Source organism: Psittacula echo, assembly GCF_963264785.1.
Source record: "Psittacula echo genome assembly, chromosome: 2".
Lineage (NCBI taxonomy): Eukaryota > Metazoa > Chordata > Aves > Psittaciformes > Psittacidae > Psittacula > Psittacula echo.
Genome location: NC_137737.1, coordinates 46,318,598 through 46,330,544, shown reverse-complemented (window position 1 = coordinate 46,330,544; position 11,947 = coordinate 46,318,598). Strand labels below are relative to the sequence as shown.

General features: G+C 37.9%; 1 protein-coding gene across 21 annotated transcripts in view; it reads right to left on the bottom strand.

Moving 5' to 3' along the window:
- Positions 1-11,947, bottom strand: part of CREM (cAMP responsive element modulator) — a 61,262-nt gene that overhangs the window by 25,024 nt on the left and 24,291 nt on the right. For 8 of the 21 annotated variants that reach the window (XM_080611362.1, XM_080611350.1, XM_080611352.1 and 5 more), the window contains 2 exons: positions 4,036-4,192; positions 1,774-2,316 (listed from right to left, as the gene is read on the bottom strand). In XM_080611362.1, coding sequence (XP_080467488.1) covers positions 2,172-2,316; positions 4,036-4,192 — 302 coding nt within the window. In that variant the 3' untranslated portion in view covers positions 1,774-2,171. The other 13 variants (XR_013956294.1, XR_013956295.1, XR_013956296.1 and 10 more) reach the window with 8 other exon arrangements.

Sequence of the window (11,947 nt, the reverse complement as noted above, 5' to 3'; positions counted from 1 at the left end):
TCTAGGGGCTGCAGACTGTACTTGTCCAACTTTAACAGAAACTTTGACTTCTGCTGACACTTAAGATGTATTTTCACAGTGATGCAGATATTTCAGAGTTGACTTTACTTTTGTTCCAGACCTGCAGCAGAGCCTGTGGGTCCAAAAGGCAGCCTGTTTCCTTTTAAATCAACTGTTGGGGCTGTGGGAAGTGAGAAAGAACACCTCTTCTTGCAAATGGTCTCAGGTAGGTACCTAGTGGGATTTTCAAAAAGATTCGAGAAAGTTATTCCACGTATTTCAAGTAATTTGGGAAAACAAAACAGACAAATTAAATAATAATAAAAAAAAAAATAAAAAAAAATAATAATATATGTACACACACCCTATCCCACCAGTGTCAAGAGTAAAGATTGGGTTAAATATGAATTGTTTAAATTAAGTGAAGAAGTCTCAGTGAATTCAGTGATATGATCCCATCCCTCCCCCCACTCCATACATACATACTTCCCCCCCCGAGAAACCGATTAAGTAGGAACTAAGCCTTTCTTCCTACCACATCAGTAAGGCAATGATGCTGCTAATTCCAGCAAAGCTCCCAAATACTTTGCTCATAGGCTGTACTGGCCAACAAACAATTAGATCATTCCTGAATTAAAGGAATATTCAGAAGCAATTCTGCGTAAGCACTATTTTCTTTCAAAGCACAATGGAAAGTTGGCATGTATTTCATTCACCAGGACTGTAATTTGGTTTAAGCAATGGTTTATTTTAAAGATCTTCAGCTCTCACCTACAGGCACCCCATGGAACCCCATGAATCAGCAGATAGTTACTGTTTATTAGAAAGCCTCCCGCTTTAAGTCATCTTTACTTCCTCTCAGCATTTTGCAGAAAGTTTAAAAAGAACTATACTATCAAGCCTTTGCTATAGGCAGCTGTCTACAACTGGCCAGAATCTAGAATATAAAGTATTTAGAATTCAATACTGAATTTTGATATTCAGGCCCTGATAAATCAAATAGCCTACATACTAAAAGAAATTTAAGTAAATAGCAGCCCTACAACAGACAGCTTCTTTCAGGTATTTACACTATACTTAACATCATGTCAGCGAGATCAGGCATACTCTTTTCCTTTATCCTCTTCCAGATACTCATGGGTTTTTAAAGTATCTTCAATAACCAGGTGTTTAAAGGAAATCAGACACTACACAGGTTAAACAACATGGTTCTATTAAAAACTATCTTTAACCATGGCACTCAGTGACAGCAATACAATACTTTTTCCACAAAGCAACTAATATAAAAATATGCCATAAAATCATCTGTAGACTAGTATGCTAGTACATATGTGTAATTATAACATTCTTTTATAAACTCTTTCCTGAGATACCGTGGGTTGTTTGATTTTCTTTGTATTACTGGATGCGTTATCTTCACTAATCATCTAAAATAATTGTACAATATTTTCTATGTGCAGGTCACTCAGTTAACATGTAAAAAGTAGTATGTAAATATATGGCAAAGAAACAGCTCTTAAAAATTATGCGCTTTTTTACTTTCATACATTTCTTTAACTTTGGCTCCTTGGGAGATGGAAGGGAGGAGCATGAAAAACCTGAAATTAGAGCTATGAATTGACAAAAAGCAGGAAAGCATTCAGGAATGTTAGGAGTTGGAATATAATATAAATGACACAAAAAGAAAGCCATAATTCATGTTGGCTATGTATTATCTGATAAAGCAACTGGTCATATTTTAGTCAGTTCACAGTATAATAAATATGTTTACTAATCTGTTTTGGAAGAGCAATTGTCTTTTAGGGTTGCAAGCTCCTCCATAAGTTGCTTGTTCTTAACTTCTAGTGCTGCAGCATGACTCTCCAGATATTTTATGTATTCTTTCTTCCGACGTCGACATTCTTTAGCAGCTTCCCTGCAAAAAGCAGAAGTAAAAAGTGCAAACAAAAAAGCCATTTGCATGCCATTAGAAAGCTCAGCAGATTATGGACACTATGTCAGGATTCCAAATTTTGGAATTTCTCCCAAATCAGTCTGAAAACACTAAGCAAAACTGGGTTCCACAAGGGCCTCAAGTGTCTCTTTCTCAAGTTCATATGGCAATCTGTAGAATTGCTTCCTCTCATGCCTTGATTAAAGTTCATAATAAACAAGGTCCAAATGAAAGACAGTTATTCCGCTTTATGACAATAAAGATCTTTGAGGGCCTTGAGTTCCTCAATGAGAGTCTTGTTTTGGTTTTCAAGCACAGCCACGCGATTTTCAAGACATTTGACATATTCTTTCTTCTTTCTGCGACATTCTCTGGCAGCTTCCCTGGAACCAATACAAGGCAAATGACTACAGGAACAGCCACAATATGGCAAAGACTGGATAAATGAAATTACCTGCAATCCCTGCTCTTCGACAACAACAACAACAACAAACACCACCACCAACAACTGTTGGATTGCACAAACAGAACAGCAGGTAACAGCCATAAGCAACACCACAGTTAAAATACAATTCCAAAGAACTAGAAAAAAAATTCACCATCAACAAATACAAAGATGGAATTGATACACAGAGGAACCAAGAAAAACAGTGAGCAAATGACAACGTATTGACTTGAATTGTACTAAACATGAACACTGAAAGCAGCATTTCCTCTTCCAGTCACATTCCATTTTGTGTGTTTACCAGTATTATCTTCTGCAATCAAAATCTTAAAATCAAACCAAAGAATATACTTTCAGAAAATACAAGCATAACACTACTCTCTTCAGACAAAAAGCTAAATGCCAAGCTTACAACCTGCTGTCATTTCTTTACCTTAATGTAACAATCTACAGCAAAATTTAAGTCCAAACAAGTACAATTTACTAGCATTTTAGAGCTGTCCACCCGGGCAAATTTCAACCACATGCATCTGGGATGTTTGTTTGTTTGGGTTTTTTTTTGCTGCTGACAAATGGCAGCATGGAGCCATTCTCATAGCTCTGCTCAGAATTCTGTTATATTGAAGCTGAACACTTTGGGTAGTATTTTCAGAAGCATGTGACTGAACAGGCATTCAATTCCAGAATAAATTTTAGAAGTACTGGGAATTCACTCCTTTAAGATCCTGGAACATGATAAGGTGTCAAATTGTGAGAGTAACTTTTCAGCAAGTTATACAAGAGAGAGAATAGATCTAGTATTAAAACTGACAAGAGGAGAAACAAAAGGAAGCACAACAGTGCAGCGATCTTCATGAGTAATTTAAAATAAAGGACAGGCATGAGAGCAAAGCAATACCATTAATTTAATCATAAAGCAAGTGGCTATTCAATGCATTAGAGATCTGCATGGCAGACTATTTCTTCCATTAATCTAACTGCCACTGATTGCAGTAGCTACACATTTAAAAAAAGGAGAGTCCCCTAAGAACAGCAAGAAGAAAGCACAGAGAAAGACTGGCAGTTACAGCACACAGCCAAGCCCATGCCAACTAATTAAAAAAAAATACAGCCACCTCACACAATATGCCTCACAAAATGACAGAGGCACTGCACAGTAGCTTATCCCAGTAGCCAATTATTTAGGAAAGCCTATAATTATCATTCCACCCTGGAATAAGTCCTCTTCAGAGCATCATTAATGGACAACTGCTAATGAGATCCTCAGATATTTTCCTAACCAATTCTTTGCTGAGATGTTTCAAGATGAACAAACCCATATTGGTCATTTTACTGTTGGTGGATCGGGGGGAATTTAACACTAAGTACACCTCCAGATCATCACAAAAATTATCAGAAAAGGACAACACTAATACTGATTCCTGAATTTCCATAATATTTTCAAACTAAAAATCCATGGTGATAAGGTCAACTCTAGTTTTCCAGAGTTAGCAGCCAATACACAATGCTATAAGGATGTGGGATGACTGACAATTTCTTGCCTTCACTTTATCACTCACAGGCAGAGCTCATGACCGTAAGAAGAAAGTTTCATTAGAATGTTTTGGGGTTGGGTTTTTTTTTGCAACACTGACTATTAATTGGGATATAGTCTTACCTATTTTTCATAAGTCTCAGCTCTCTCTTGCGAGTTGCCTCTTCTGCCAGTTGCTGAGGGCTATGCAAAGTCCCCGGTGAGGCTGCCATTACCACTCCCTGAGGTAAGGTAGTAGTGGGAGTTCGAATCTGGTAAGCTGGCATGTCTCCAGTGGCAGCTGTATAAAAGAATCATATCTTAAAATTTATGGGGAAAAAAAAATCCAAAAAAACACCAATGCAAAAGTCACAGAACAACAGATTTCTGTTGATGAGTTATCCAGGATCCCTGCTACATAAAATATTTCATAGGCCTGTCATGTCACAGCTACATTTGTTATCTTTCTAGCATTTATTTCCACACTATAAAATAAGTTACCTAAATTGCTTTAGCACGTGGTCCCACTAGCCAGCCAGACTGAAGACTGTGAAAGCTTCCACACAGCCCTTTTCAGACAACATAGGGAAAGCTGCTTGAAAAACACTGACAGAGCATCCATACCTATTTCCTGTTTGCACAATCCCACAAAAATATGGTTCTGCTGTGGCAGCCGCTGAAGTTTATATGCTATCCCTTGTCCTTCAACAGAAGCTTCAGAAGTCAGCTTTCTCCTCTTTCCCTGTGATAGCAACAGTACCAGCCTTACTGCCTTTCCTCCCTCTAGAGCAGCAGCATGGAAACCCTTGGAAAACCAGGGAGAGCTGCTGTTGCCAGAATGAAAACGAACAGACAAGTGCACACAGTGAACAGGGGTACGCTCTTTGAGCAAAAGGACCACAAATAGGATGCTGCAGAATTAGCAGGCAAGAGACAGTAGTGGCTCTTTCACAGGAAGGGGTATAGTTACACAGTAAGCCAGAGTACAAAAGTTCATATTCAGCTCCTGAGCCTACTACCACTTTTGAGCCCTCCCCAAGCCAAACACAGACCTGAAATCTGACCTGTTATTTGGAGCCAATACCTTCCTCATTTCTGTATTTCTGAGGTACTTTGTTCCTACATGATGTACCCCAACTTTAAAATACAGTTAAAGTCCTAAATACTGTGCCTTGTCTGACACGGCGGGGGGGGAAGTATCTCTCTTCAAATTACAAGCAAGTTTTTACCTATTCCTTTCCATAAATATTTTATATTATCACCCACCAACTCCAAATTTTGTCATTAAAGTGAATTAACATAATACATTAAATTTCAGAGGCTTTTATGTTATAATTAATTTATACTTTAATTCTTTAAAGCAATATTTAGATAATGGAAAAACTGGTGTCACAGTTTAACACCAGCCCTCAACTAAGCACCACAGAGCCACCTGCTTACTTCCCCTCCCTCCCAGTGGGATGAGGAATAGAATCAGAAGGGTAAAAGTAAGAAAATGTGTGGGTTGAGATGAAAACAGTTTAATAATTGAAATATAAAAAGAATAATGATAATAAGAAAAAGAATTGTAATGAAAAGGAAAATAGCAAAGAGAAATAAACCACAAGACAAACAAGTGATGCAAATGAATAACAACTGCTCATCACCGAGTGATACCCAGCTAGCTCCTGAACAGCAGCCCCCAGCCAGCTTTACCCCCAGTTTATATACTGAGCATGATGCCATATGGTATGGAACATTCCTTTGGTCAGTTGGGGTCAGCTGTCCCAGCTGTGTCCTCTCCCAGCTTCTTGGGTTCCCCCAGCCTCCTCACTAGCAGGGCAGCATTAGAAGCTGAAAAGTCCTTGATTTAGTATAAGCACTGCTCAGCAACAACTAAAACATCAGTGTGTTATCAACATTATTCTCATCCTGAATCCAAAACACAGCACTGTATCAGCTGCTATGAAGAAAATTAACTCTATCCCAGCCAAAACCAGGACAACTTGGAAAAACAAAATGTAGACAAAAACACCTTGGGGAGGCCAACAGGTACAGCAGTAAAGAGACATCAGTCAACTACAGGGAGGTGAATAAAGCTAAACTGAAAAAAAAAAAATTATTATCATTCTTACTAAGTTAATGCAGGTGCTTCACTAATTAAATATAAAAAATAGGCTCAGGCTGTCATTAGACTACAATTCCATGGCCATGTCCTGAAATCATTATCAGCTTAAACATTTTACACCTCCCCCCTCTCTCCATCCTGCTGGTAAAAGTGTTTGTGTAATTACAAGATGAACTGGACCAGTGAACTGGCCTGGGTTACAGATAATCCCCTAGGGATGGGGGAGGGAGAGGGAAATCAGCCCAGGACAGCCTTGTGAGCACTGAACAGGCAGCCACCCTGAACACAGGGCTTGGTGGCCTTGTACATCTAGAAGAAAATTAACTCTTTCTTTAAGTTCTCCACATCTCTTAGCACTATTTTTAAAATGGAATTTTATAAACCCTTCAGGCTCACCTTTATGCTGGCCCTATTACATACATTTTACAGACTCTATAGTAAGAACTATCTTTTTCTATCATTACTTTGTAAAAAAAGAGATGTTATCTTGTTTTGCAGTAGCTACAATGAATCAGAAGTCCAGGTAAAGCATTTTGCAGATCAAGCCATGAGGAAAGGCCCATAACCCAGGTCACCTCAGCCTGGCAAGACCAACAATTTTTTTGTCTTTGATTTACAGTCAGATATCAGCTAATAGGACTTACTACTGCTGTTGCACTCAGTCCCGAGAAGACTCACTATGATCATGTACCTGCAACAAGACTTAACAAAAGCGAGTCCCTACCTCAGCTGGGATCAGCAAACACCACTAAGCAACATGTTGCATGAATAGTTTGAGCAGGTTCCAGTAGTGTATGTGCCTTCCTAACAGTTGACTCATTTATGAATCTAACAACGTGGTAACAGAAACAAATAACCTTTTTGGTGCATAGACCTTATAAACCCACACATTATTGCAAATCAATTATTTCAAAGTCTGCAAATTTTTCTGTATAATATCTCCAGAAGTTACAATAAAATACTGTTTCCTCCAAAAAAAGTCATCGGGAAAGTTGAAACAGGCTTTAAGCAGGAGGTGAGGGGTATGTGGTGGTGGTGCTATAAGATATCTTGAAAAAAAAAAAAAAATAATGGTTTATGTCTAGTAATGTATCTGCATATCACAGAGAAAGGTACCTTCCACTTCAGCATTTGAGACAAAAATCACACACACCCCAATCCAGACTGACAAACCTCTGTGGCTGTTTCCAACAAAGATCCACAGAGATTTAAAGTAATTCCTGACATGCCATACATGGGACTGAAACAAAGCTAAGCAACAAACCTGGAGATGGTGTATTCCCTAACACATCGCTCCAGGTAATTTTTAATTTTTTTTCCCCTCCTTAAAATTGCAAGGGAGTAAGAGGCCACTGCAAACCTGAAGCTTTGAGTTGAGACTTACGTAAAGAAAATTATTAATAGGAAGACAAGCGAACAAACAAAAACAAACAAACCTCATTTGAAAGAGTGTGTAAATACAGCTCATACAGAAAAATTAACAAAAACTAAAATTAATTGTTTTTTAAATCAACTACCTCATATCAGCAGGGCCTTGAAAAAAGTAACTTGCTGAACACTAGAGAGCATCCCAGCACTTAAGTTCTTTCAGTAACTACCCTGGAAAAAAAATAGCCCGATGCATGCTATGTATTAGTGCGTCTATTCTTCTGTAAGTCATAATGATGGAACTAGATTATCAAAGGGTTTTCAACTTCACCACTAAACTGGCTAAACGAGGCATGAATCATTATCTCTTTGAGCATGAAAAACCAAAACGTCGACTTAGAGAAGATACTTATCTTTGGATTAATGAAACAGTAGGTAGCAGCAATGAGCAGCAGCACGTAGGTCCCGGCTGCGAACCGGTTAATATTACAGATCTGCCGGAGGCAATTGACGAAGCAGAAAGGAACTGACTAAATCGCAGCGTGACTTGGAGCTGACGTCAATGTGTATCTTGTTTGGAGTTTAACTTTTCCAGTTCCCTACTGCAACACGATTCCAGGAAATCTAATGACGTCAGCCTTTTGAACTCAATTAGCTGAGGAACAGACCATTTTAACAGTGGAGGAGAAAACAAGCAGGCACTATAATACTTAAAATTTATCGCTTTCAAATTTGTTTGCATTCAGCATTTTCTTTAATAATGAAAGCACAGGGCTTATTTACAGTACTGAAACTGCACACTGTTTCTCTCTCAGCTCTGCTTAAGATTTTAGAGCTGAAATAGGCTTAAGAGTTTATTACTAAACAAAAAAGCACTGCCATTTTTATAAAATAAAAAACAATTATAAGCATAGTAACATATATGACCATCTCCATAATAAGATGAATTTAAGTGGTGGATTTCTCAGCAAAATCCTGCATCTAATAGTAAAGATTAGTTGTCTGAATCAATCCATGCAAGAACTCATGTACTAACTGTGATTTGTTTCCCCCCAAGCAAAACTGTTAAAATTGCCCTGAAATCCTACACTAACTAGATATAATCAGAAGCTATTTGTACAGTTTGAAAAATGAAAGAGTTATAGAAACAGGTTCTAAAGAAAATGTCACAAATACCAACTAAGCACTGCTTAGACAGCCAAAAAGATAATGGAAAAGATTAACAAAATTTTTACCTGTTTCATCTCCTGTTACAGCCATGCTCAGCGTCTGCACACACGATTCTCCTGTTCCTCTACCAGAGCCCAGCATGAAGTGTTCCAAACTAGCAAGCATGTGCAGGATTACAAGCAAGAGCACTGACATCACAGTGACCTCACTTGCTTACCACTGTCATTAATATGCTCTGTCACTGGAACAGCTCACTGAAACTGCAGCCCAAAGAACTCTTTTTCCAGTAAGCCTTTTTTAATTTTTTCCCCCCTCCTTATTCCACATTTCTATAAGCCTAGCTCTGTTCTTTTCCCCTGAATTATTCACAAAGCCAGAGAAAGCACTCACCACAAAGCTGCCTACAAAGCAAGACCTGAAAATTCACAGCACTGACTGACAGAAGTTAAAACGGCTCTTGCATTCACAAATGAATCCAAATTAAAGTCATGATCGGATAGAAAACAGGGAAATTTTAAAAAGACATGCAATTGTTTTGATTGAAGCAGTTCTACTAAAAGGCAGAGACCTCTGCCAGAGAGACATGCAAGACAGGAAAGCTTAATAAGATGTAACAATAGGTAAATGAAAGGCTGAAACTCCTTGCTTTGGGGGGTGAAACCACAACCCACTCGTTTAAGTTAAAAGCTTCAGAAAAGACTGAAAAAAGCTCCAACGAAGTCAGTCAACCTAAAGCTAGTAATTCCAGATGCTGTAACAGTAATTCTGGGTAAGGGCTACCTATCCCCCATTCACTCCTTTCAAAATGAAGTCCAGGAGATCTGGCTGACTTAGGGGTTTTTTAATTAATAAAAATACAAAACCAAAAAACTCAGCTGTAACAGAATTACTCTTTATTTACACCAATTTAAATGAAATTCGTTTCAGACCAATAGTGCAGGCTCTGGTCTGTATGTAGGGCATAGCAAACTTCTAAGGCCTTTGTCTGAAATAAACAAATTCAGAGTGGTAATTCATCAGCTGTGAAACTATGCCAAGGACAGCAATAATGGAAGCATCAGTGCAAAAAAGGAGCGCCCTGTGATTACAGGACCACTTCAGAATCAGATAAATAGAAGATCAGAACTGAAGCACGCAAGAAATACAAGCCTCAGATGTCAAATACCACTGTTCATATCGCTGAACGCATCATAAAACAGACATAGATCCCAACAGAATGATTTTTGAGACTTTTTTTTTTTTTTTTTACGCACATTCTCACTAATAATTAAACTTTTGCTTCAACAAGCGAAAAAAAACAAACCACCAAACCTTAAAACGTAATAGGAAACTGTCAGGACATCAGAACTGCCTCTGATATTGCCTGTGAATGTAAACTTGGAGCAAATGGAGTATCACTCAGTGGATCAACACCTTTAGTACTCTTATACTAACTCTTTTTCCCCATCAGAGGTTATGAAAAAATATCAAGCACAGGGTTTATGTGATTATTACATGAGATTCATCAATAAATACTTCAGAAAAAATATAAATACATACACTATCTTAAACAGATCTTTCCTGCCCTACTATATTCAGGGGGGTTTGCCTAGGATATTGGGGGGGAGGGGGTTGTTTGGGGGGGGGGTGTGGCTTTGTTGTTGTTGGTTTTGTTTGGGTTTATTTGTTGTTGCTTGGTTTTTTGAGCAGTTTGTTTGTTTTGGTTGCTTGGTTTTGATTTGTTTGGGGTTTTACTTCCATTACAATTAAAATTTATATGCCTAGAATCATTATAACAATATACATAAGTGGGAAAATTATAATAGGAAAGCAACATTCTGCTTGGTAATCTTTTCACATTATAGTCACCTAATAGCATAGTATCAGGTGAAGAGTCAACTACAAAGTGTACATAAATGACAAACAGACTACAGACTACAGCATGGGCCAGATAAAAATATATTAGAGACTTATGTATCAAACTAATTTCATTGTCTCACTCCATCCTAAATAACTCAGGTTTGTTGATGACACACAATTATCATCGAAAAGAAATTTGTATTACCATAAACATCCTCAGGTGCTTTCATACTCTTTTATGTACTTTTTTTAATTAAAGATATTTTTTTAAAAGACTTTCTGGTATCAACAGCATATATACTAAGGTGAAACCTTTTACCCTATCATCCCTGAGTTCATGCTCACTTACAATTCCCTTTGTATTTTTCCCTTTATTTATTATACACCATTTTTCTTCTGTGTCAACAGCTATAAGCATCATTAAAGCACTTTGCTTGGGCCAGCGGAAGAGAGAATTGCAACAAGTCAACTTCTCTGAGCATGTACAGAGAACAGATCAATTTAGTTAAAAGTATGTAGAAGCTTCCAGAAACAGGATATAGCAAGTATTCAGTAAACTGTCTCTGAATCCATTTTGGAAGTTTTCATCACAGGCAAGACACTTGATGGGCTACACCATCAGTGGAGCCCATCACTGAGACTTACTAGGGAGGTTACATGACAGCCCCATCCTAAGGACAACCCTGCAACAAACAGTCTGTAAAGGAAGGCGAGTCTAATGAAATTCCCAAGAACTGAAATGCTGCCAGATATAATCCCTAAGTTCTGTGCTTCTTCACAGACTGGGGAGATTCTAGGAAGCAACCAAGGAGCTGCTCATTCTGCTGCACCCACACTCCACCCCTGAAGCTCTGAAGACTCAAAGCAGTATATACAAAACACTACAGTCAACCTGGAGATCTCGACAGAGAAGTCCTCTAATTTAAGGGATGTTTATGCACATATAAAAAACATGTTACTCATATTCAGAAAACATTAACTACCAAAGTGGGAAATTTGTTTGTGGGACAGCCAAATGTGGATCTTAAGGCTTTGCTAAATCTGTATTCATAATAATATTTAAGGAAGATATAACAGTACTCTCTGCATGTTGAAAACTAACATTTTGGCTAAGATTTATTTTATTTTTTTTTTTTTTATATTACAGCCCCAAAACTCCCTTGAAAGGCTTCTGCAATGTTTTGGGAAGACAGTGTATTTCAGTGAAGAACTAACCAGAGGCAATGGAAGAATTAAAATTTGGTATCATTGTTTAGCATTGCCTCAACAAGTTCAGATATCTACAAGCTATTAGCTTTATTTGCATCCTGGACTTCCTTTACAGCAAAGGGAGAGAAACAGACACTTACAGACAGAACTTATTTCAAATATCCATATTAGGGCAAAAATGGCACCTCAATCTGGATTTCAACAACTATCTCAGATACCTCATCAGCCCCATGAACATATTTAAAGCCTTACTAGCTCTTTTTCACAGTTTATTTCAGATAGCTGTTCTGGCTTAAGAAAGCACTCATACAGCCCTCCCTACTTTTCTGTACCCATTAAAAAAAAAAAAATAGGGAAAAAGAA